Source organism: Camelus bactrianus, chromosome 7 (assembly GCF_048773025.1).
Source record: "Camelus bactrianus isolate YW-2024 breed Bactrian camel chromosome 7, ASM4877302v1, whole genome shotgun sequence".
NCBI classification, from domain to species: Eukaryota; Metazoa; Chordata; class Mammalia; order Artiodactyla; family Camelidae; genus Camelus; species Camelus bactrianus.
Window position 1 is genome coordinate 46,214,950 of NC_133545.1, and position 27,996 is coordinate 46,242,945.

A 27,996-nucleotide genomic window follows, 5' to 3' on the forward strand; every position below is an offset into this window, starting at 1 on the left:
GTAACTAAAAAGTATCATATCTCGTCTTTGTATGACTACTACATTCTTATACAATGAAACCTTCACTTCGTTGAAGTACACGTAAATGTTGCTGTTTGAAATTGTATCAGTAAGAATGAAACATCCTACTCTTTCCTGGAGGATTTAGGACACCTCGTGACAGAGGAGCAGCTTCGGTTTCTAACAGCTCACAGAACTGCAGATAAGGGGGTCCTGAAAAGAACGTTTCACGTTTTCTTAACTTTGTAGTTTTCAAGGAAACATGACTCTACATCCTCTTCTCACTCCAGATCTGATGTTAATGCCTTTTTACACATATCTACTTTGCTTGAAGACTATCAAAACTATTTCATTTAAATTTTACCTAAACTCCAACCACCTTCCCCACAAGTCCACTTTTCCTTTGTGTGGTGAGACACCCTACAGTTCCTCTGGTTTGCAGTCTCTTGTTGCACCATAAATCTGAGTGTTGGTGGTTTGGGATGACTGGCAGTTGTTCTTGCTCATAAACTTTGGCTTTTGAGGACAGTGGAATCCACAAGAGCACTGGGAATAACTGGTGCAACCTAGTTTATTATTTTTCTACTCAGTTGAATTCATTTATTTTAAAAACAACTTATGGTTGAGTTACAAGTGTATAAAGTACAAAGAACTTTACCGAACCATTTGAGACAAGAACAGCATGCTATATAAAAGAATAACCATAAAAAGGAAGTGCTCTTGGAAACTAAACATGGATAGGAGAAACAAATTCAACAGAGGATTGGAAGATAAAGTCAGGGAAACCCCCTACAAGAATTGAATAAACCACACCTTGAACCCCATTTTACAGCTTTGTTATCACAAAGAGTCTTACAGCTCTGGAAAGTAAAAAAACTTTCTAGTTAGTAAGAATAACATTTCAGACAGTTTCCCAGTATAGATTTTTATTTTTATTCCTCCCAAAATAGTCTGAGTCACCTGGGAAGGAGGGAAATTAGAAAGATGAAGGTAGATTCAAGCTTTTAATCTTTTGGGCAAATATAGAAAGGGTGTTATTTAAAGGAACAATTTATCATATGTTGAATGATGCTACCCGTGAAATATCCTTTCATATTACCAAATTATTAAGACTTTATGAGAACTGTGTTTTGTGCCATCATGGAGTGGATTCAATTTTCTTAAGTTGTTGGTGTGTTACAAGTACTACCCTTAAAAAGCAAAATTTCCTTCAAGTATCTCCTTAATCCTGGCCTATGGAGCAAATCCAATATTTGCTGTTAACAGTATATGAAGCAAAAGGAATAGACTGCTGCTTTTAAAAATGGCTTATTTTCATGACTCAAAAGTTTCCATGACACTGTGTTAGGTTTTTGAAAGCTAGGTCATATAATTAGCTTTTTGATAGCAACAATTTTTTTCAAGATATTAAAATTTCATGTTCACATTGTGATTTTCAAAAGTATAAATTGCTGTGCTTGCTAGAATTTCATTGAGGATTTTTTGCATCTATGTTCTTCAGTGATAATGGCCTGTAATTTTCTTTCTCTGTGATATCTTTGGTTTTGGTATCAGGGTGATGCTAGCCTCATATGAGTTTGGAAGTGTTCCTTCCTCTGCAATTTTCTGAAATAGTTTCAAAAGGATAGGTGTCAACTCTTCTCTAAATGTTTGGTAGAATTCACCTGTGAAGCCATCTGGTCCTGGAGTTTTGTTTGTTGGATTTTTAAATTACTGATTCAATTTCATCACAGGTAATTGATCTGTTCATATTTTCTATTTCTTCCTGGTTCAGTCTTGGGAAGTTGTACCTTTATAAGAATTTGTCCATTTCTTCTAGGTTGTCCTTCTTATTGGCATATAGCTGATTGTAATAGTTTCTTATGATCCTTAGTTATTTCTGTAGTGTTTGTTGCAATTTCTCCTTTTTCATTTCTGATTTTTATTGATTTGGGACTTTTTCTTTTTTTTTCTTGATGAGTATGACTAAAGGTTTATCAATTTTGTTTATCTTTTCAAAGAACCAGCTTTTAGTTTCATCGATCTTTTCTTTCTTCCTTTTTTTTTTTAACTCTTTATTTCATTTATTTCTGCTCTGATCTTTATGATTTCTTTCCTTCTACTAACTTTGGTTTTGTTTGTTCTTCTTTCTCTAGTTCCTTTAGGTGTAAGGTTAGGCTGTTTGAGGTTTTTCTTGTTTCCTGAGGTACGCCTATTATCAATATAAACTTCCCTCTTAGAACTACTTTTGCTGCGTCCAGTAGGTTTTGGATCATTGTGTTTTCATTTCATTTGTCTCTAGGTATTTGATTTCTTCAGTGATCCATTGGTTGTTAGCAGCATATTATTTAGCCTCCACATGTTTGTGGTTTTTGCAGTTTTTTCCCCCTTGTAGTTGATTTCTAGTCTCATAGCATTGTGATTGGAAAAGATGCTTGATATGATTTCATTTTCCTTAAATTTACTGAGGCTTGTTTTGTAGCTGAGCATGTGATCATGTACATTTACTCATTATCCTGGCATCGACAATACTGAATATTTCCAAGGCAGAATATAGACACTAATTATGAATTACTATAATTATTAATACACACACTTCATTATAATCTACATAAAACCTGCCTACATATGGTGTGTTCTAGTCAGCTGATACAGTCTGAAGAAAATGGTAGTTTTTTAAAAAATACCTTAAACAATGTGGCATATTCCATATGGGAAATTACTATATTAATAACAACAAAACTGTAATATGATACAGATATTCTACCCTCCAAAAAATTAGACATACATTTTTTAATGGAGTGCAAAATGCTAAACCCAACATAAAAATGTCCACAATAGGCAAATATAGAGACAGAAAGATTAATGGTTTTACCTAGGGATGAGATGTTTGGGAGATATAACTGGATTGAATAATATCCACCCTAAAATTTATGTGGTCATCATGTGACCTTATCTGGAGATAGGGTCTTTGCAGATGTCATTGGTTAAGATAAGGATATACTGGATTGTGGGGAGGGTGGGCTAAATCCAGACTGTTGTCCTTATAACACCACCTTAAGACACAGAGAGACACACAGGGAAGAAGGTCATGTGAAGTCAGAGGCAGTAACTGAAGTGACATAGTTATCAGCCAAGAAACACCAATGACTGCCAGCAACCACCAGAAAAACTGGGAGAGGCACAGGCAATTTCTGCCTCAGAGCCTCCAGAAGGAAGCACTGCTGCCAACACCTTGATTTAGGACTTCTAGCCTCCTGAACTGTGAAAGAATAAATTTCTGTTGCTTTAAGCCACCAAGTTTGTGGTAATTTGTTACAGGAGCCATAGGAAACTCATACAGGGAAAATGGAGAAACCCCATAACTGCTAATGAGTATGGGGTTTCTTGTTGTGGCAAAGAAAGAGATCCAAAATTATGGTGATGGCTGCATAACTCTGTGAATATATTAAAGACCACTGAATTGTAGACTTGGTGAATTGTATGATATGTGAATTATATCTCAATAAAGCTGTTACATACATAAAAAACCCTACATAAATACATCTATCATTATGCTTTTTGTAATTCTTTTTTCACTTAAACACTTCTAAGGTTTAACATTATAACATATAAAGAAAACAATGAAAATTCAAATAGAAACATTGCTTCACAAGTTTCAATAACAACTATTACCAAACACATATAAAATGAAGAATGAATAAAACTAAGCAGTCTATTTTAAGTTTAAAAATATTTAATATTATCAGATAAAAACATTGATGGCGACAGCTTTGCATGGCTATACATACATTCCATAATGTAAAAGGGCAAAACATTACTAGGAAAGAAATTAGTAGCTGGCTTTGTAAAAGACTTACTGACCACATAAAAGCAATTAATACAAGATGACAAATATATCACTCAATTATAAAACTTTTAGAGACAATGGGTCAAATATTTCTGATATATTCTGCTAAGGAAAAGAAATCATGTACCTTTTTAATCCATAAGAAGTTCAAAGTCAATACTGACATTGTGTGACTATCAGTGCTATTCTAGTGATCTAGAAATTTGCTATAAATAGCTTTATCTTTTACTAGATAATTATTCTTATTATGATTGGATTTAATTTAACAGGGAGCACTAAAGAGGCATAATCCTTTTTTAACCACTGGTTAAATACAAGTGATATAAATTAGTGGTGGGTGCTAAGCTTGGCATTTTGCATTAAAAAGATGGAATTATTTAATTGGATTGAATGTATTTTATGAGGAGTTGGGTACCTTTTTAATTCCCAAAATGTGTTTATGAAGTTTTGTGAGAGATATGCTTTTGCCTTGACTCACTCTGGCTTGCTTTTAAAATGGAATACATCTGGCACTAAATGGAACATATGAAGACAAGCTAAATTATGTGAGACTAAGCTGCTACATCAGAGTTGCCTATTGTGACTTACAGTTCCTACTATTTCTTAGTGCTTGACTGAACAGAAGCAACAGACCTAACTACATAGCACTTCTATGATGTATGAAAATAGAATATAGAGCTAAGATGAGACTGCTTCAATGATGAGTCAATCTCTCATTCTGTCATAATCATAGTTACAAATGTGAAGTTTATTTAAGAATTCATATTTTCACCAAGTGTTTATAATTTTTCAAGTTTTCTTACTAGATATGTTCTTGGTTATGAGGCCAGCTGAAATATGGTCTTTGAATTGAGTAAGGAAGTCCATATAAAAGAAACATCTATTTTATAGGACTCTTTACTTGAAACTTCCTTTAAAAAAACAAAACACCAAATTAAAACTTTGTAACCAAACTCTTTGGAACAAAGTACTCATGGCCATGATTTTGAGTCTCCATTGGGTCTTGAAGTTCACTCATTTTTCATGTTTCAAGGGTTTCTTCATTTGCTCCACAAGTATCAACAACACAAATTAAACAACTCGTTACCGGAAAAGCTCGGACTTTGGAATTGGCGACCCATTTGTCTGTTTCAGTGTTATATTCAAGGATGTGTCCTAATCGACCCACACCTTGAAAACCAGCCAAGACATAAACTATAGAGCCAACTGCTGCACACTTCACTGTTACACCTTTCCATGGCATTGGTGAGACCATCTTCCATTCATTTAATTTAATATCATAATATTCCACATTGTCCAGACCACCTTCAAAAGAGTAAAACAACATGAACAACTATATGAACAATTCTAAGATCTCTTAGTTAATTCTTTGCATCTTTTCAACATTTTATTATGAAAAATTTCAAACATGTAGAAAAGTTATAAGAATTTTATAATGAATGCCCACATATCTACCATCTAAATTCTTATTCTTACTTTAACACAATAGAAATTTAACTTAATTTTTATTTGCTTTTTTTAGAATCATAAATATTTACATTTATTCTACAAAATCAAAACTGTTCTATCTGTTCTGGAAAAATTAAAAAGTAGACCTAACAGTGAATTTTCCTTCTGATTAAGTTTATAGTTTATAATTATTCCAATGTCCTTCTTTTTCCTTCTGCTATTTATCTTTCAGCAGTTTATAGAAAATAGCGATGGGCAGAGACAGAAGGGAATGAAGTCATTTCTCTGTTATTACGTAAGTAATGATTAAAGGTACTGACTAAAATGAGCTTTGTGGACTATCTACAGACAATCAAGATTCTACATTATTAAAAGCAATTATTTAAGATTCTTCAGTACAACATTATTTAAGAAAAATACAAAGGTCAAATTTACTCATTTTAAAAAGTAATATTGATATTTTCATGAAACGCTTAAAAATGTTTAGGAAATTTTGCCATTCAGAGCCTGGATACAAGTCCTAAAAGTTAAATTTAAAAGTTTTAAAAGTTGTTTTGAAGTTCAAATGTTTTGAAGAACTCAATAGTTCTTAAGCTAGTGTGGTTCCATTCTCCAAGGGGTATCTGGAAATGTGCAGAAGCCATCTGACTGTCACATGACTGGTAGCCATACCCCATTTCATGGACAGGAATGTTAAATGTTATCACAAGATTTCATAAAATGTTAGTTCCCAGAAGCTACAAAAATAAGTATAACAATGTATGGGATTAATGCTTAGATCTTAAGAAATGTTTCAATAATTTCAGATAAGAAAATAGTAGCAAATTCATTGGGAAAGTTGAACAGTGAATGAACATCACATACCTAAGCTATTCTGACCACCCACAGCAAATATCTTATCTTTTACAAATACGAGTCCATGATTCTTCCTGGCCTCAATCATTGGACACAGCTCAGTCCATCTAAAAAAAAAATTAGAGAAAGTTTTTATTGCACTTGTTTGTTCACAGGAAGTAAAAGGACTCATACTAATTTACAATGAAAGTCTATTTTCCCAATTAAATCACTCACATGTGTACTACGAACACACACACACACACACACACATCTGGAAGACTAGAAAACAAAAGTTTAACGATGGTTTTGAACAATTTATTATTTATAGGTGAAGTAAACAGGGATTTTATTCTTTTCAACTCTGAGAGGATAGAGAAATAGAGGATATCTGGAGACTATTAACATGTCTTTGGAAGAAATCCATTTCCTGTAGTTCACAGTAACTTGTAAAACAGTAACAAAAAAGAAGGGGAAGATATGTAAGAAAATATAAAGGACTAATATTGTCACATCTGGTAGTAATTAGTATTTACATATGTGTAAGTAAACACAAATTTATCCTGGGCATCTAGTGATCAGCACATTAGCATATCTGTTACTAGCCATACATCCATCTTTATACACTTAGAACTTTAGGCAGCTCTAGTAACAGAAGTACTATTAGCATTCTGTCACATTTAATTACTTATTAGCATGTTGTGTTCACAGGCATGATCATAATAAAGAATGAGATTGAGAATATAAATGTGGACACAAATGTTGAAGGATACTAATTCACAGGTAGCAGCATGAGACACACAGAGAGTTTTGTTTAGTTATTTTTTTCTATGTGGTTCAATCTCTTCTTTTGCATATGCTCCCATACACACAAATGCCATCTGTGACTCTAAAGGTGGTACTGGCACACAGGCTTGTGTTCCTAACAGCTGATTTAAACCATAAGACTCCAAACAACAACAAAAGGGAAATTTGGCATAAGGGTAACTCTCCAGGTTATTTATGGCTCTTCTTTTAAATAATTTAATAAATTTAACTTTTCAAAACATAATTGGAGCATAATGATGAACTCTGAAACATTATGAACTCTTATGTTGTCTTCTATTGACCATTTTTTCATTTGTTTGAAAAATGGCCTAACAGTCTCATTTTCAGAGCATTCTGTTAAGGTGTGGTGGGCAATAGTCCTCCTGTTTTCCAGGATAAATGCACATGCTCCTCCAGGTAAAAAGATCAGCATACAGCTCGGAAGTGGGAAAGCCAGACTTGGGCTCCACTGCCTCTCCACACAGTGAGCTTCAAAGTGCATTAAACAGAGTATCTGACTTGGAAAAACTCAATATACATACCACTTTCTTCTCTAAATATGTCTGTGATATAAAATAACATCAAATTTTTATGTATATCTAAGCCTCCTTAAGGTTTAGAATTAAGGAAATTCCTCAAAACACTCTTCCTTCCTCCTGTAATTCACATGCAAAGTATGCACTAGGTCCTTGCTCTCTCCAACCTGAAGTTCAGTATTTAGTAGCTTTTCTTAAAATTCCGACTGTAAAAGTATGTCGTGTTGTTTCCATAGGTTTCATTTTTTTTAGCTTCCAATCTAATATTCCGGTTAAAAAGCACTTAAAATTTTTTCAAAAGTGAAAAGAAACAGTCTTACAAAAATAAGCTGGATGGATGTCAAATATTAGAAAGGAAAACACAGTAATGTATAACATTTCTTATTTTGAAACTTGGATAATTATATTCATACTAGCTTTTCACCTAGGAAAATTTAAGGGTATTGAAGAGAATAGAGAATTCAAATTTAATACATAAGCTCAATATATCCTAAAGAAATGCTAAAGTTGTGCAAGTTTTAAAATATTCCATAACAATATATTCAACTAGTTTCAAAAAAAATATTGAGGTTGTACAATTCCTTTATTCCTGCTATTACTAGCAAGATTATACTGATTTACACTAATAGTGCCTGAATAAAGATCTCAAAATTTAGAAGCCTGAAGTTTATATGGTATGATCTACTTTGAGACTTTTTTAGAAATGAAATTATGCCGCAGAATGAATGAGATTTTCTAACTAGTATGCTATAATACTTTTTTGAGTATAGTGTTTGTGGGTGATAGAGACTCATACAGGATGGAGGACGGTTGGTATACACACCCCTCCTATAGTTTGAGGCTAGATGGGGTGGCTACCTAGCTGAATGGATGGAAGATCAGATGAGGACACAGGGTATCCCCAGTGTGCCCTGGCAAGTACAAAGATACATTTTTGAAAAGTAGTAAATTTGATGATCTCAAGAGATTTCCTAGTCTTAACACTCCAGCAAAGGTAAGTTTAAGATAAGCTTTTTTCCAATTCTATTCCTAACATGGATGACTAGCTGAGCAAAAAATGAGGGGAAAACAATCGTAACTGCATTTTTTGTTTGGGAAAGGAGTTACTGAGTATGCTTCCTTGAATCCCTTAAAAACAAGTGGGAAGCAAAAATAATTAACTACAAATGACAATAGTATTTTATAATTAAATCTTTACTCTTAATTAAAAAGAGCAAAAGCTGGAGTGGAAGACCTCTATGTTTTGTAGTCCGCTATATATCCTAAATACAAAATTTAAGCACAAGAGTTTTGGTGGAGCTCTTTGGGAAAACATTTAAGTTGAACATATTTACCTAATAACTTGTTCTGATAAAGGAAGAACAATCCTTTTAAACAAGAAGATGACTTTTCCTATTGAAGTTTTTTGGATGTTCCTGAGTATCAACAAAAGGTCTGACTAGGATATCATTGTATTCATTTCCTCATTAGTTTAATGTCACTATACTTACCACCACCCCCACTGTTCCATGACTAGCACATTTCATTTGGCTACACTGAATGAGTTCCATCATGAATTACAAGGTCAGAAAAACTGGCTAACCATTTATTGCTTTAGTATTTTACTTCTTAAAATTTACTTCCCACTCAATTTAAGAATAATTTTATTTAATAAATATGAATCTAAACATACTTTGGTAAGCACAAACTCAAAAAAAGACATACCTAGGGGTATGATTCAGTAATGACATTAAGCAATATATATTTCTAATTAAAGGCAAATTTACTACTAATCATAAATTACTTTTTCCCTCCTCCCCTACATTTTCTGATCTCTCAAATAAAAAGATTTTATGAATTTGATCAGACTTGTCTCATTTATAGGCATTTATTGCACAAACAGAAACAGAGAGGGGCTCCCATAGGTATAAGGGTCAAGCCATTTCTCATTGTGTAGAGGGAGGGTCTGGGCTGTAAACATGCCCCTGACCCTCACACATTCAAAAGTGTATGTATATCCTCAATGTAAGAAAAAAAGTCTTCTGTTTGGTTCCTTCTGCCTTTTGACATCTTCCACCGAGCTTATAGAATAAAATCAACTGTGAAATGAGTTTGAAATTGATACATACGTTTCTGTGGCAGGATCATAAACTTCACAGGAATTCAGCACTCGCCCAGAAACATTGTTCCCTAAACTTCCACCACAAACATAGATCAGGCCGTTGGCTTCCACCATCCCGTGGCTGCAGCGCTGAGTCAGCATGCTGGGCTTTGTGTGCCAGCTTTCAGTTCTCGTATCATAGCACTCAAATAAATACAGAGCTGAGTTTCCTGTAAAAGAAAAGAACCCCATCATGCTTAACTTAGTGTGTGTGTGGGCTTAGAGTGAGCTGACTGTAGAGCTGAGTCATTTAATTACTGGAGGGAACAATTTAGGTTTGCAGAGTTTTTTTTATGCTCAAATCAACAACAACAAAATGCAGAGTTAGTTTAACAAAAAGCTAACCGTGTTTGTACAGACCTTGGAAAATATTCAGAAAAGGATCTGCTGGAGAGACTTATTCATTGGTAATTAAACTTCAAAAAAAGAAATTGGTTTGATTTCAAAAGAAAAACTGAAGGAGCATTATGTGTATCTTCCACCCCAGTTATGCATGATGAGAATTAACTAAAGAGGAAAAGCACAGCTATTTACAGACAGTGAATCCATATCTTAAATTATGAAAACTACTATCTGATAGTATTCTAAGCTTTATCATTTAATGTTCTATAACAGCCACTGTATCATTAACAAAACTATTCTTCCTGACTACTCTCAGTGGTTGTGTGGGTAGGGCCTGAAGTCATGCTGGTCCATTCACTCCAGGTATCACTGCATGCTTCTAGTGTACTTTGATTATACATTTTAATGCCAAAACATAAATTCATCCTGTTTTGCAGCTTCTACACATTATAGGAGCTCAATAAAGAGTTTTAGAAATGATACTATTTAGAAATTATGCTATTAAAGATGAAGTGTTCTTTTTCCTTCCCAAGAAAAAAGAAGTTAGAACTTTACCAAAGTTACTTCTCATCTAGACCTTTCCAATACTTAAAAACAACACCCTTATAATTCTCTATCGAGATCAAAGTCTATGAAGAGCAAAGTTCAATGAGTAACAAAAGGAATAAGTAATGGTTAGGACTAACAACTTCTTTTTAACTTTTTAAAACATTTCCAACTTAGTACATTCAGTTGGTTGACACTAGGGGAAAACATACAGTATATAGCAAAAATAAAAAGCCACTATTTAAGTAAAAAACTGACTTAGTAGAACAAATGCTGAAGAAATGACATTATCTACTATACTCTCTACAAAAAGTATATCTATAAAATACTACCTATTATCTTTAGGATTTATTATATTTGAAATATGCTGTATTAGAATTACTGTGAAGATGCTTTTAAAGAGGGGGTAAGGTTACCCTTTTTCTAATTTAAAACTTTAATTGCTTTTTAAAAATTCACATAACATTAAGTTAACCATTAACTTTTTTTTTCAATTGAAGTATAGTCATTTTACAATGTTATATTAATTTCTGGTGTACAGCACAGTTAATTCAGTTTCATATTTTCATTATAGGCCATTACAAGGTATTGAATATAGTCCCCTGTGCTATATAGAGGACCTGTTGTTTATCTGTTTTATATATAATAGTTAGTATCTGCAAATCCCAAACTCCCAATTTATCCCCCACCCCTCCCTTTCCCTGCTGATAACCATAAGCTTGTTTTCTATGTCTGTGAGTCTGCTTCTGTTTTGTAAATATGTTCATTTGTATTTTAGATTCCACATTAAGTGATATCATATGGTACTTTTCTTTCTCCTTCTGGCTTACTTCACTTAGTATGACAATTTCTAGGTCCATCCATATTGTTGCAAATGGCATTATTATTATTATTATTATTATTTTATTTTATATTATATATATATCTTATTGACATATAGTCAGTTTACAATGTGTCAACTTCTGGTGTACAGCATAATGCTTCAATCATACATAAAATATTTTATTTCATGTATTTTATTATTTTTATGGCTGAGTAGTATTCCACTGTATAAACATACCACAACTTCTTTATCCAGTCATCTGTTGATGGACATTTAGTTTGCTTCCATGTCTTGGCTATTGTAAATAGTGCTGCTAAGAACATTGGGGTACATATATTGAAAAAGTTCTCTCTTAAGTCACACTTTGAAAATCATAATCTTCCTTGTATTCATTTGACATCTAGTTGGGGGGCAGTATGTGAAAACTTAAATAAATACATGGACCAAAAGTAAAACATTCTTTGAGCTAATATAAAAGTCATCAATAAAATAAAATAAAATAAAATAAAAATCATCAAAGAAAATAAAAAGACTTAACATTTAAATTCCATACCTTAGGTTTACTTGGTCTTCCTAGTTTTTTTTATAAAGACCATTATTTAGCTAAAGAAATTACTCGAAAAGATGAAAGCATATAAAAGCTATTATGTGTCTAGTCTGCACCTAGAATATTCATTTAGAAAAATTATTCATTTAGAAAAAGACCACTAGTGGACTAACAAATTATCTATCAATGAGATAGGCTTTTATGCCCATACCCACACCCCATTCTGATTAATAAGCATAAGATACCACTACCAGTTAGCTCATTAAAAAGCTAAAGAAAAAAGCAAATGAAAAATATTATTCCTAATTTTTTCTGATACAGAGAAAGAAAAAATAATACAGATTGTAAAAGCTTGAATGTAGTAAAGAGGTCTTAAAAGGTCTGAGTAAGCCAAACTCTGAAATCTTTAAAGCAAATAATATTTCATATATAAAACAACTAATCCAGATGGCATCAATGAAACTAAAATCCCAATGGCATCAATGAAACCTTTGTCATGACAAAAAAAATGGACAATTAACATAATCTTGGACATTGGAGCAGTAAGGTAAAACTTCAGGGAAATGAGCTCTAAAATATGACATATATATTTAAAGTATGTCAAAAAGTATCTGGACAAATAACGCCAACTGCATTTTTAAATATGAAAGCCAAGTTACTTGGCTTTAAAGCACTTCCCCAAACACAAATACTGAAGAAGTCCTTACCAACTTCAGAACCTCCAGATGTATAAATTTTGCCTTCTGCAGCACAGGCAGCAAGGCTGTCTCGAGGTGTTGGAGGGCCCAGTTTGGAATACCAGCTATCCTTAACGACATTATAGCAGTCCATTCGTTTTATGGGGAAAAGCTGAGAGCCACCCAAAATGTATACTACATTGTCCCAAAAGACGCATGCTGCATCTCTTCGTTTTTCAAAGGGGCAGCGGATGTCTGTCCAGCTATAATCCTGTAACAGGAAAGGACAGGAAGCTTTCAGTAATGGAAAAATATAATTGGAAAGGATGAAGCAAAGACACAGTTGAGAACATTTAAAAAAAAAACATAAGAATATGTTAATTTACTGGAGTACATATAAAAATGTTTGGCTGGAATCTATTATCTAATTTAATCCTGTGTGATTTCTTCTGAATGTTGGTTAGTTGTGGCAGAACATGAGTGGAAGACAGTGACTGCTTTGGGTCTTTTCTGGCTCTAAAAGAAACTTGAATAGAACTGGGTGTATCACCCCCCTACTCAAGTCTTCCATTCCTTCCATCACTGAGGATAGCAATACAAGGAAATTTCAAAGTAAGTAGTTTTGTTAAAGAAAGCTTTTTTCCAAATGTAAATATCCCCACCCACTCCCTGCCAGATGTACAAAGTGATATAAAGAATAAACAGATAATATGAAGCTTTAACTGCTGTTATCCTACTGACGTCTAAAGCCAGAAGACTTTGTAGACTTCTGTGAGGTAGTAATTTTCTGTAAATACTCAGTTGAGCCAGTAGAGTCAGTAAGACTCTTAAAGCTGTGCTATTTATTATGAAATACTTAAATAATCTGTTCTGAGTAGTCTGGAAACTCATTATTTTTCTTTCCAATGATAAGAAATGAGCACCGATCAGTACTTCACAGGAATGGCTGTCCACAGCACCACTCTGTTTCCTATGTTTGATAACATCCAACGACACTAGTGCCCCTCTTCTATGTAAATGTACAAGGGAATGCTCCCAAAATTAAAGCTCATTGGATCCCACCTTTGTAAAGAAAGAAAGCTACAGTGTTCCTGAAACTTTCTTGAAATAATTAGGGTCAGACAGAAATCCAAACAATTCACAATCTCACCAAGCAAAGCAGTGTGTGTGATTATTAATGGGGATTCCCCTTTGGGAAAATTTGACGTCTACTGTGCTAGTGCCCAGGATTTCAGGTATTCATCAAATTAGACCAAAGCAACACAAGAACATAAGGAATGGCCTCTTAGGAAAAAGAAGAGACCCTGGTGTAGAACAACTTGCTTCCTAGTGATGATAAACACTCTACTTTCTAGGTGACCAGAAAAAGAGCCTCAATCCCCTTTCTTACTCTCATATTAGGATCTATGAGTGGCCCTGGGTTACTCAGCAGTATGTTTACTGGTAGGCAAACAAAACTGCAGGGTGACAGAACATCTTCCTGAAGCTTCAGTTTTACTCAGTGGATCTGACAAAGTGAGAAAAACTTGTTTTCTTAGGGAAACAGCATACTACAGAATGAAAAAAGTAAGAGATAAAACACTACAGGGAGCATTCCTTCAAAAGTAAACTATTTTCTTATGTATTCTGAAAATCTATGCATAATTCCTACCTGACCAAGTTCATTAGAAGAGAAATACAATTTCATTAATAAGACACATTAGCTCAGTGAATCTCAAGTCTTGCACTCTCATACCCAATTTATTTGATATTATTAGAAAGCAATATGTAAACTTTATCTTACTTCCTAAAGATATCTTTAAGAAAATTATCTTCCCATGCTCTTCCTTAGTTAAGTTTAGGGTGAGAAAGTTGGTCAGATATTCTTTAAAATGGTCTCCAAGACCTGCTACTCTTCAAATTAAAAAGAACCGCTCATGTAGGAGCTGGGATTTATAAAACAAAATATTTCTTTTAGCTAGATGAGCTTAAACACTTAGACACTAGGAAAAGAGGTTCCAAAGAAGGAAGTAACCCCAAGTTTGGTTAACGGAATAATTCTAACTTTCTACCACCACTCAGGGGTCTGATAGGGAATGGGTGACCATATGTCATAAAAAGCCTGGCTATGCTTCATATTAAAGAATTAAAATAAATTGCTCTCTTGTAACTATAAGCCCAAGGGGAAAATGTTTAGCCTGTGTATATGCAGCACATATATGTCTGTGTACGTGTGTGTGTGTTCGTGTACATGTGACAGAGGAATAGGTACATGCTTCTATCTCCTTGCAATTTGGGCTCTAATTTCTCTAGAAATCCTCACATTTTTAATTTTCCAACTCTCCCAATACTGTCATTAGTCACTGTACACATTAAACACTATGCTTGATAAATGTTAGCTATATATAATATACTGCCTAAATCTTCTAGGCAGATAAGTGAAATAATCTTTATTTGCAAGAATTTCTACCTAGAATGCAAAATAGACTTCATTTCAGATAAAATATAATGTTTCACATTTGGGCTCATTAAATATACCTGTCAGGTGTCAAATGTGCCTGTGTTTGAACATATCTGGCTTTGGTCTTATGTATGGAGAGGAGGAGGCGAGCTTACGATATACATTATTTTTTCTGTTGTGTACTTGGGCAGATCTCCCTCGGAAATCTACCCAATTCCCTCATCTACTCCTCATCCAAAGTAGAATGCTGAGAATGTGATTAAATCTTTGCCCTTTAATAACTTATTTTATTGCCTAGGAGATGTGTGTAATTGGAGCAGCAAGCAGAGAGGGGAAAAAAACAGATGGGAAGTCAAGCTTGTCAGCTCAGTGGGTATGAACACCAGGTCTTATACTCTAGTGATGGAACCACTTCCAACCTGGGGCCTGCAGGTGGAGGGAGGATTACTTATGGCTCCCTGCAATCCTAGGCTACAGGGCAAGCTAGAGCGACTTGGAGCTTTCATGTTAGCAACAGGTGGATAAATAGTACCAGAGACACAGTGTATGAGTGTGGACAGGAAATTGTTACCCTAAAAATATAATTTAATTCAGTTAAGTTTTATTGAGTATCCATTCCAGGCAAAGTTCTATGTTTAGCTGCGAAGAAAATATGAAAATGGGAAAACTGGAAAGCCTGGAAAAGATACAAAAGGATTTTTAAAGTTTTGACACATCATCCACATATGCATCCACACATACAAATGCAGGCACACCCAAGTATATAAAGTCCTGTCTCTCCTGGTCCTAGTCAGCATTTCTTGCCTCTGCCATGATACACCACATTCTAGACTTTTTCAAGCTCAAGACTCCTTTCATTTTTGTAGCTTCCCTGATTTCCTTTTTCTGAATCCCTGCCAATTGGATTCTGGACCTGATGACTGAGCACTCCATTACACCCTGTCTCGTGTGATTTTCCGGCTGTATTGCACTGCTATCAGAAGTGAAAGGCTTCTTGAGTTGAGGGGCTGTAATTTTTTCTCTAAATGTCTCAAGGCAGAAACATCAGCTGCTATTTTCCTTGAGTAAGGATTGATTTTATATAATCTGTATTCTGAAAACATATGAATCCTCAAATAACAAACACTACAGATGTAGATTTTAATAATCAAGACAACCAAAATGCAAAAAGAAAAAAGTAATTTTTATTTTAAGACTTGAGAAAACTTTATTTTGCATCATTTGGAGAAGAAATCAAGCAAAACTAAGGGAAACACAGTCTTTGAAAAAAAGGAAAACAAAATTAACAAAATGGTAAAACCTAAAATTTCTTGCAGAAACATCAAGGAGTCAATCTAATCTGAGTTCAAGATTACCAAATTATATGGTGACAATGTATATAGAAAGCAAGTGTACGGGGTGAGGGTATAGCTCAGTGATAGAGTGCATGCTTAGCATGCACCAGGTCCTGGGTTCAATCCCTAGTACCTCCTCTAAAAATAAATAAACCTAATTACCTTCCCCCTACCCTGGCCAAAATAAAATAAATAGCACAATAATAAATAAAAATATTTAAAAAAAAAAAAAGAAAGAAAGTTTACACTAGAAGCCAGAACATTCCTAGAAGTAGTTTCATGAAAAATATATTGAAACACTTTTGGCTTCACTCATTCCACAAAGTCACAAAGAATATAGCTCTAAGGAGCTGGGAAACTTGAGCCCTGAGCTAGGCTCTGTTTGGAGGAGCTGTGAGTCTCATGTAAGTCACTGAACCTCTCAGGGATGTTAGTTTCCTTATCTGTAAAATAAAAAGACTGAAGCAGATGATCTTAGGGTCCTCACTATCTAAAACTCTAAAACCCAATGATCTTAGGGTCCAAATGATTTAGAATGTATCACTAAACAAACTATTATTAATTTATTCATTGTTGAGTATGTCCCGTTACAGGAACTATGCTGAAATATCTTTAAAAAATTATCTTATTTAATCTCTTCAATAACCCTATGAGGTAATATCCTCATTTAACAGGTTAAAAAAACAAAAACAAAAAACCTAAATCTTGGACATGTTAAGTACCCTGTCAAAGGTCACAGTGTTAGAAATTGGTGAATGCAAGATTTAGTCTAAATCTATCAGATTCCAAAACTGTGCTTTTAAGCTTTACATGGCCCTGCTTCTGTAAAAATCTTCTGATATGGCCTTCTAGAAAGGACACTGGATTGAAAAGTGAAGATATCTGGGTTGTCGTTCCTACTGTGTTTCTAGTGAAGTGACTCTGAGCATTTGACTCGACAATGAAGGATCTCACAGCCTCATCCATAAAACCAGGATGTTGGCAGGATGGCCACTGAGGTCTTCACACGCCTCCACATCTTACTACTTATAAACACAATGCTTAGCCACTAAAACCACAGCTTCCCTGAAAACAGGGATTTTCCCATGTCTTTGTGTGGTATTAGGGCTTAGCATATTGAAGGGAACCACATTTGTAGAAAAGTACATCTCATCCAGCTAAGTAAGCCACCTTCATTTTTGAACTTTCAAAGGCAGATGGTGCACTTGGCTTCTAGTTTGGACCAGTTCCTCACCACAGCACTATCCCTAAATTACACGGACTCCAGTGAGCATCTTGTCACTATGGTTCCTGGTCCTGTGGTAGCTGCACCACAAGGAACAGAGAGACCTGAGACCAACCAACCAACAATACCCAGGGTTAGGAACTGGGCTCTCATCTACCTTTTTGGTAGATCTAAAAGAGCTTCCATTTTCATCCTTTGCTAGAACAATCCTTCTCCTAGGAATTTACCCTAAAGAAAAAACTGCACAGTGTACTAAGTTGGCACATACAAGGATATTTCACTGCAGGGGTATTTTAACAGGGGAAAACAGGAAATGGGCCAAATGCATATGAAGAAGACAGGTATTGTGCAAATTATGGTATATCCTTAGCATTAAGTAAATGATAGCATATCCTTATGAAGGAATACTCTGCAGCCCTTCAAAAGAATGGTATTTTGACTGACATGAAAATACCTTCTTAATAGAAGTGCTGGGAGAGTTTTAAAAGTTTTTGCAAAATGGCATGTATAGCATGATGTCATATATATAAAATGAGGGGAGGGAATGATGTTCACTAACTACTGATGCCTGTCTTTTATGTTGGGAACACTTTGGCTTTCTCCTTTATGTCTTGCTATACTTGAATTTTCTACAATAAGCATGTATTATTTTTTTTAAAACAGAAAAAGTAAACATAACAACCAAGCAAGCAGTACCAAAAGTATGGTACAAGGAAAACAAATTCTCACATCAGATGCTTGTAACTGTGCTAAATGTTTTCACAGAAATATGAAATTAATTTAAGGCTTTAAGAATTTAAAAACTTAAATAGCTATTATACTATGGCGGTGAATTTCAACTACAGGATGGATTAGAAACCATCTCTGCCTTCCTTCCAAATAGCACACTATTAGGGTGCTCTAGTTTTTCAGAAGTAAACATTTGATTCAGCCAAGTAATTTCACAGGTTGTACCCATTTTGAAATGTACTCATTTTCAACAGGGTCACACAAATAATTCTGTAAGCATATGAACCTCCTAAAGTCCAAAAAGGGATTTAATATCTGCCATTAGGAGAAAATACCCTTGTAACTTAAGTACTTCATAAAACACAGCATCACAGTCAGAAAAAAAGGTTTCCACAGTTTGGGGGGTGGGGGTGGGCAAAGCACGACTGTACTATATTATAAGCTGTTAGATGAAAGTAGGAACAAAGAACATATAAATGGGCATTTCTCAGCTGTTGATGATTAGTTAAAATTAGCAAAGAGTCTGAAGTGAGACCAGAGAACAGCCCAAAGGGAATACTAAGAATCACAGCTTTCTTATAAAGTCACAGAATGTTCTTCCCCTCCACTCTCCACCATATCATCGAAACACAGAACTCAGACCTACTCAGAAATTTAAGTGAAATGAAACTCAGTACAAAAGTGAAACCTGATATGAACATTATGTTCAACAACAGCCCCTGTCTTTTCAGTAGAAAATAAATGAAATAGTAGGGAAGTAGCTCTGTGCTAGCACCCTGCCAGTGGCCTCAGTAACAAGCTTTGCCTGTAGAATTTTGACGTGTAATTTTTAACCTTGGCACAGGAAAGCATATTATGCTTGAAATGAATTATCTCAAATCTTAAAATGCAGTAACATACTCATTTAATAAAATGTTCTCACCGATGGGATAAACATCTGCTCTGTCTCAGATGTGCAGAGTATAGGAGATAACGCAGAAGGCCAAGAGGTTAGGAAGAGTTAGGAAAGGGGAAGAGAAAAACAAAATGAAGAAGATGTGTAAGCCTTTTTACATTTAAATATGGGAAAATTAGAAAAATCTTACGGATGGCAGGGACAAAGGGACTGAGTGAATAAAGATCAAAGAAAAGAAAAAGAGGGAGTCAAATGAGCATAACTGATCCCTAAGAAGATTTAAATATTTTGTTAACAGACCAGAAAACTGAAGTTTAGAAAGGCTGGCTTGCCTAAACTTATATACCTAGACTTGAAATGCTCTTTCTACAAAACAGCTGCTTCCTTTAAAAAGGGAGGGAGGAAGAAAGGAAAGAAGGAAAGGGGGAAAAAGGGCTCACAAAAGAAAAAAGATCAATGGTTTAGTCCTTCAGTTCTTCCACCCATACCTAAACTCTTCTTTTAAAGCACAAAGCTAGACTCCATTCACTTAAATAATCCTTTGAAAGCTTTCTATGAACATTTTAATAATCATACTTAAACCAAAAAGATACATTCATACTTAGGATTCAATATATTTTTATCTTTCTCTTTCTTCCTGTCTAAATTCTTTCATTAAGTTTCCCTCAAGAAAACCTCCGTGAAGCTTCAATGGGCAATTCCAACCCAGGGAAATCTCTGCAGACCACCAAGGCCACTGTTACCCCACACCAGGACTTCTGGTCACGGTCAGCGGCCACCTCACCGACCTCAGCCCCTGTGCTCTCTAACTGCTTCAAGCACGTGTACATCTCACACACTTTGAGTTTGAGGGACGGGACCGTAATATATGGGTCTTTCATAATCCCTGCTGCCCAATCCACAAATTTCAAATTCTAGGTGAACTGTGATACAGGTAATATATGACAAAATATTATTTGTTTAAGCTACACTTTACAGCCAGCTAACTGTACAATTTGCTGTTGTACAATGTGCTGTTGTTTGTAACAGCTAAGGACAGTCATCTCTTACACTAATCATGAATTTTCAAAGAAAATCAGTTTAACATGTAAAGAACACGATTTAATACTTCTAGGATAACAGATCCTTCTTTGCCTCTGCATCATCATATGAACAATTATGAAAGGCAGCTGACAGTAATTTTCAAGTGACATGGTGCAGAGGAAATAGTGATAGTTTATTTCACTCTGTTGGTTACGCACAGCCTGACTCTTACCCCTCTAACCTGCATTCAGGTACACACTACCCTCTAGCTAGTTCCAGGATGACTAGAATCCTTTAAAACACCACCATATGGAGATACCATTCCTAGTCTCCTTATCCCTTCCCACCTACAGCCCTTGAACGAATACCTACAGCTTTATTTCTGCTCTCTTCTAGCCTTTTTAGGGGACTGATCTGCCAACTTATGGTAATTATGGCTGGCTGTAGCTAGCAGAGAGTCTGATGTCCTCCCTCTCATGGTGAGTCGTATTTTCACTGGGGCTTCTTGCACATGCAGTGAGTAATCACAAAAGGAAGCAGATCCCCGAAGGTCGGAACTTCAGGTGCTGTACCTATGTAGGGTACAAAGGCTGTGAGGCTGATTTTAGAAGAAAACTACAAAACAGTGTATTATGAAGATGCTTGAAAAGAAAAAAAATGGAGTCTCTCAATAGTGCTATTTTGGAAGACATTCTAAGAAGGTACTCTACTGAGAATTTACCTCAGCTTGTGTTCCAATCTCTTCTACATGAATGTGAGGACCACGTGTCTAACCAAACTGCCTGCAAACAATCAGGCATGAAGAATACTTACTGTGCACAAACTGCAAAGAACACTCATTTTTACCACCACACGCCCGTTGTACTGGTAACTAAGGAAGCTTAAGGGATACTCATGTTCACCCACATTTGCATTCCAGCAATGTCCTTGGGCACACAGCTATAGGTCCAATCCACCTGGGATAACTGCTGTCCGTTTGGGGTACTTTATTCTTATAGATGCTCCTGATCATTTTAGCAGTGCTCACCCTTTTACTTCATACACTGCTTTCAAAACACTCTTTTGCTGGTGGCCAACACTACTGGATGCACTTCTTATAAAGGCCTCATTAATTTGTTAATATAACACCATTTTCCTTTAAAGTCTACACTTCTTTTTAAATCATATGTGGGGGGAGGGTATAGCTCAGTGGTAGAGCACGTGCTTAGCATGCATGAGGTCCTGGGCTCAATCCCCAGTACCTCCATTAAAAAAAAGAAAAAACATATGCAAGGCATAACTGTCAATTTCCACCCTGATGACAGAGTAGAACTGTCTCCTTAGTGAAGGCCTGTTTAAGAGGGGAGGTGGCTATGATACTGAGAAAAGGCACTGTGATACCTTTAACAAACACACAACAGGGAAATGTTTTGAGTTGAAGGTAACTTCATTTCTTTTGATTTAGAGCCTATCTAAATTTAAATCCAGTCCTATAAAACCAACTGACAAAACTGTCTGTGAAATATTACATAAAGTTAAACGGGTTCATTCATCTTCACAAACTTGAGTACACATGCTGGGCCAGACACCAAACTCAGTGATGAGTCTACTTCAGAGTTCTGAGTAAGAAAAGGAACGCAAGGTAAACCTTTTGAACCTGATGGTTCCATGTAATATGGCACCATATGGTTTTCTGCCTTTGTGATTTACAGGATCTGGCCCTCACCCTGCTGGTCTTACCCCTTGTTAGTTTTTGGCAGGGAATATGCAGAATCCCCTTTGCTCAAGGGCATAGTCTCCTATTTCTCCACCCTATGAGAGTGGTCATCCAAGACCTTTACAAAGTTCTAAGCTCTCAAAGCTCATCATTTCACTGACAGGAAGAGTCCAAATAAACTGGGTCAATTAAGTCAATTTTTATTTAGGCACCAGTATCATAAGACATTCCCATGCTACAATTTTAGAATACTAAGACTAAGAGAATAGACCACTGGACTCAGATAAATAACTCTTCTAGTAATCATTAAGCGCTTGAAAACTTTAAAAACAGTCCAGGTAGGGAAAGGGAGACTCAGCAGGCTTCATGGAAGGACCATGACAAGAACCATATCATTTCAATTCAGTACAGCAACCTGAGATTTCTTTATCTACAACTTTACTTGTCTACTAGAAAAAAATGTTAAGATCTTATTATTTTGAGTCAGCAATTAATACAAATATTTATCTCCTCTCACCAGTAATATCCGAGTATCTGAAGATAATAGTTTGTAGCAAAACTGGCTTAATTCTAGATAATTCGATTAATACTGCTTAAACTGTCCTCTCTGAAGGAGATCAATTCAATGAAAATGACCATTTGGGGCTGGTCTAGGACACACACAAGTGGGTCTGATTTAATGACAGTTAAAACCATTTTAACAGCTCTGAGAATATTAACCTTAAGAATTGTAAAACAATTCCTATGCAGTACTTCTTATTAGGCAGTCCACTTGAATAATGAAATAATGTTCACTTCAGGAGAGTCAAGGTAAATAGTAATTTAAAATGAAATCAGCCCCCTAATTGTTTTAATATTAGAAATAATAAAGACTAACCAACTTATATTAAAATACTATATACAAATAATAGTACATAGTGAAAAATTTTCAAGATGAAGGTTTTAGCATAAATAAAAGAGAGGCTGGTACTTCTAATAGAAACATTTAATAAATACTGTAATGAGATTCTAATGGTGTTAGATTTAGGAAATAATATTGATGGAATGAGAATATTTTGATTGGTAGTTACTTTCTCAATTGTTTAATTTCTTCTACTAGAAGTCTAAAAACTTGTGGCTGAGTATACAAAAGAGCATTAAGTATGGGCCATTTATGAGAGCAGAGTAAGACATCAAATGAGAATTCTGAAGTTACAGTCTCACTTCCAGGCTCGTGTAGAATATGCATCTCTTTTCAACTGTCCAATTTAAAAAAAAAAGAAATCAAGGAAAGTGTTAGAACTACAGATCAAAATCAAAGTGCTAGTAGTCATTCCACATTTGCCTTATTCTAGAAACAAGCTGTATCCCAAATGAAAGTAGAATTCTCTTTGTCCCTCTGTACTTCAAAACAGAATCTACTTTAAGGTAAAATATTTTCTACCAAAATATAGTTCAATTACTTTTTAATTGTCAAGGTCAACACCATAACTAGGTTCTGGGAAACGAGGGATATAACTATTATTGACACCTGAAAGCTATAGTTCATAGCTTTACAATTTAAACTCCCATGATTTCAGTTTTTGCTTGGAAAATGGTATTTATAAATTTCCTGCTCTTGACTCAAAAGGATCCTGAAAAATTAAAAAACACTGAAATTAAATAGCCACTGAAATATCAATAGTCTTAACCTTACCTTGTGTGAAATAGGTGTACAGGTGTATCAGCCTTTTAAGCACACTTAACATTGTGCTTATTGGATTGTATTCTACAGGCCACGAAGCCTCAAGGCACCAGTCTGACATCAAGGCCTCTTGACTCTGTGCCATATTCCCAGCTGCAGGAGCCCTGATCTATTGCGCCTTCCCAGAGGCTGTCATGCACAGGCCTCCTATATTGATGTCTATCATACTCATCAGTTCTGTCTTGGTAAGACAAGTGCTTGACAGGGGAGGAGTTATCCTGGAGTACAGCGTTGGTCACTTCCAAGTCCCTAGATGTCCACAGGTCTGCAGCAGGAGTTGGCAAACAATGGCCTGCAGGCTAAATGCAACCCACTACCTGTCTCTGTAAACAAAGTGTGACTGGAATATAGCCATGACCACTTGTTTATGTCCTATATTCATAGCTGCTTTCCTGCCACAGCATCAGGGTTGAGCAGTTATGGCAGAGACTGTGTAACTTAAAAAGCTGAAAAAAATTATTATTTGGGCTTTTACAGAAAAGATTCGGCAAGCCCATGTTGGTATAATCCCTTCGGAATGAAGGATAGCTTGCTGTCTCAAGCATCTTCTAACATTTTACAGATGACACATATCCTGTATTTGGGTGTCCTACATTTATACTTTTATTGGGTAAATCAAAAAGCTGCCAGTTGTGAGTAAGACCTAGAGCAGGAGAAAGCTTTCTAAGTGGGACAGGGTACATAGCATGGCTCCGCTGCTAAGGCTGTCCTGTGATCATGCGGCATCAGGGTGCTGACTGAAATGCTGCACATAGCTTGAGGGATATCCCAACATGATCACAGTGCACACCCCTGGGATTCTGGAGCAAGGCCAGCCTACTTTAAGCAGGTATCATTTTTTTCAGTAAATAGTTCCTGGCTAGCCACTAGGTTCTGACAGAGAGCCAATGTCTGACACCAAGGTAAACCAGGTGACTGTATCATTAACCCATTTTCCACAGCTTTACCTGACGTATCAAATCATAAACAGCATGCTTTCAACCAATGATCTAGTATGTAAACATAAGACTGGGCTTGTGGAAGTCCCATAGGCACAGAATACCCAAATAGGCTAATCACCACCTTACTCAGTGGGCCTTCTCCCTCAACCTGGGTTGGGTCATCATGGAGGTGGTCCCTACACATCAGCTGACAAATTTGAGAGAACTGAGCCTGGCTCATGTGTGATGGAACTAGCCCAAAGTGGACGGCTTAAGCACTCTAGTCCCTTCAGAAATGGTGTTGAAGGAAAATACAGAAGAAACATTTTCTGGTTTGGCAGAATTTCAAGCAGTTCCTTTTACTGTCCATTATACCTTTCAGGAGGGAAAAGCTCAAGGCAGTTTTTATCAATTCTTGGATAGTGGCTAATGGTTTACTCAGATGGACAGACTTGAAATAAGCAAGAATGGAAGACTGCTCACAAGGAGATTTGTTTGAGGAAGGATAATGTGGATGGCCCTCCAGAAAGGACACAAATTTGTATCCTATATGAATTCTTACCAGAGTACTCACAACTGCAGCAAAGTCTCTTAATAATCTTGTGAGCAGGACTGCCTCAATGTCTTCCCTCCCCAATCTGATGCTTGCTCATTGGGCTTGTGAGTGACCACAATGGCAGTGATAGATATGCATATAGTAACTGCATAAGTCAGTGGCTTTAAGAGCTAATGGACTTTCCTTCCCTAATGTCAATGTGGCTTTCCACTACTGGCCAGCACTCATTTTGTTAGCAATACTGACCAATCCTGTTATCATACCTTGAGGGAATTAGTTGGTTACCTAATACCAGGCTAACTACACTGGGATCCTTCCATTGTTCAAGGGACAAAGCTCTGCCCTCATTTGAATTGATACTTATTCTGCTTTTAGATTGGCCTTTGCCATCTTTGCACTCCTGACAATACCACCATACATGCTTTTATAAATGTTTTCATAAATACACTCTTGACAACACCACCATACACTACACAGAAAGCTTCCACGGACTCACTTCTCAGAGAAAGGCATGTCAGAAGTATTCTGATTTCAACAGGATGCTCTGGACTCATCAGGTTATCTATCATCAACAAAAACTGGGCCAACAAAATGATCAAAGAGACCACTACATGCTGAGATTCAACATCATTCATGGGTAACACCTTGCAAGGTTGGGGTGCTATCTTTCAGGATTATGGTATGTGCTCTACCTTAGCATTACATGTAGTAACAGCAAAATATGGTATTATCTTTCCCATAACCAAAAAACACAGGTCGAAGAAACAAGGGGTAGACATATGAGTGGACTTTCTCATAATCTAACAATCTGTTTTTTTAAAATTGCGAGACCTATGACTCAAGCTCTGCTGCCCAATTGGCATAACACAAAATGAAAAACACATTAAAACTGGTGATCATTTCCAGATGGTTAGATTAAAGGTAATTTTACACTTTGTGATGGTCTAGATTTCCAAATTTTCCAGAATGACTATGTATTATTTTATATTAAAACATAAGTTCTAAACAACCCCCTGACACACACACAAATAGCTCCAGAAGCATATTTTCATTGAAAATGGCACATAAGGAATGCGAGGAATTGCAATGAATGAAACTGAGAAAAGATGGAAGAACTTGTTTTCCATGTTCCTTGATAGTGGTTACTAGGCAGCACTCCAGAGCAATTATGGAAACATGTGAAATCTGACTGAGCTTCAGTTTCCTTACTTGTAAAATGAGGGTGATACCTAGGGATCTCGTAAGGTCTCTGAAAGAACACCACAAACTGTAACATCTCTAATACGAGTTATTATTACAGGTGGTAGGTACGTGTCTATGTGCTCAGAACTTTTAAAAACAGAAACAGGAATAAAAATTAGTTACCTTTGGGTTAAAATATCTACAAGACTGTGGTTGGGAGCCTCCAAACAGGGCTATGCGGTAGTCGTGTTTCTTTCTTCTGGGCCTTGTGCCTTCTACCAGCTCTTCTCGATCCTCTGGAGACAGGAGATGATACCTCATTCCACCTGGAGAAAAATACATGGCAACTCTTTAAGAACTTCAGCACTTTAATCCTTTGAAAGGAAATATCCAAACAAAATAGTGTTTTTATTTCTGTAACTGTTTTTCTATCATCCTTCTATAGCATCTAAGGAAAGAGTGAGGGGGAAGAGGCAGGAGAAATGTGTAATAATTGGAGAACTAACCAAGCTATTATTCTCAGCAATCACCATTATGCTAAGATTGCTCCCACGCACTCACTAAGTACCAGTGAATCATCTGGCTTTTCAAGCAACAACTTCCATAATAATTACTGGAATGCAGATCTCCTAACCCAGTGGTTCTCGATCTTAATTGTACATTATAATCACCCAGGAAATCTCGTAAACTATCTATACCTAGGCCTTATCACAGAGCAGTTAAATCAAAATCTCTGGTGGTAGGACTGAAGCACTGGTATTGCTACTTAACATGTAGTTCAAAGACCAGCAGTTTTAGCATCTGGGAGTTTCACAGAAATACTGAATCCCAGAACCTACCCTAGACCCACTGAATCATAATCTGCATATTTAACAAAACCCTAAGGTAACTCAGATGCACATAAAATTTTGAGAAGTACTTAACTGCCTTAGATGATTCTGAAATGCAAGGAGGATTCAGAACTATTGTGATCTAACATGACCCTTTTCCTTCAGCAATTCCTTAATTTTGTCAAGGACTACTCAACAATTAAAAAATTTTAAGATATATTTTCAAATCAGTGTGCGAAAGGTGGATTGCTAAATAAATGATGTTAGACAATAATATGGAAAAAATATTTGTATCCATACCTCATATTTTACTCTAAGGTAATTCCAAATCAATACAATATTTAAATATGAAAAAAAAACTTCATTAAAAAAAAAAAACCCTCATAGATGTACTAAAAGAGAAAGTTAAAAAAAGAAGGCCCAGAATGAGGACGCCTAAGACAAAAAACACCATGAAAAGAAGCCCTGAAAAAAAAAATTCAGAACTACATAAAATTTTAAGTATTTCATGGCAAAAAGAAAAAGTAAAAAGATAATGACAAAATAGGAAAATATTTATAAATCATATAAAAGACAAATATAAGGAAACATTTTACTAATTACTAAGATTAAGACCAGCAACTAACAGAAAATTAAGTATCTAAACACAGTTCACAGAAAAAGAACTAACTACAAACAACTCTTAAACATACGAAAAGATGCTCAAGTGCTCTAGTTAGAGAAATACAAATGAAAATCATGCTTTCTCACTTATTACACTGCACAAGATCAAACTGTCTGGAACACAGGGTATGACAAAGGAAACAGTACCTTTCTACATCTCTGGTAGGGGTGTGGACAGGTACAAATTGTCTGGAGGGCAACACAGTGTGACCCGAGAAAATTACAAATGTACACACCCTTTAGCCAGTAA

At 35.7% G+C, this 27,996-nt stretch overlaps 1 protein-coding gene across 2 annotated transcripts in view; it reads right to left on the minus strand.

The window, feature by feature from the left end:
- Positions 1–3,697: 3,697 nt before the first annotated feature.
- Positions 3,698–27,996, minus strand: part of KLHL7 (kelch like family member 7) — a 57,915-nt gene continuing 33,616 nt past the window's right edge. For both annotated transcript variants that reach the window (XM_010968613.3, XM_010968614.3), the window contains 5 exons: positions 26,437–26,579; positions 12,561–12,801; positions 9,564–9,765; positions 6,143–6,240; positions 3,698–5,134 (listed from right to left, as the gene is read on the minus strand). In XM_010968613.3, coding sequence (XP_010966915.1) covers positions 4,851–5,134; positions 6,143–6,240; positions 9,564–9,765; positions 12,561–12,801; positions 26,437–26,579 — 968 coding nt within the window. In that variant the 3' untranslated portion in view covers positions 3,698–4,850. The remainder of the gene's footprint in view (positions 5,135–6,142; positions 6,241–9,563; positions 9,766–12,560; positions 12,802–26,436; positions 26,580–27,996) is intronic.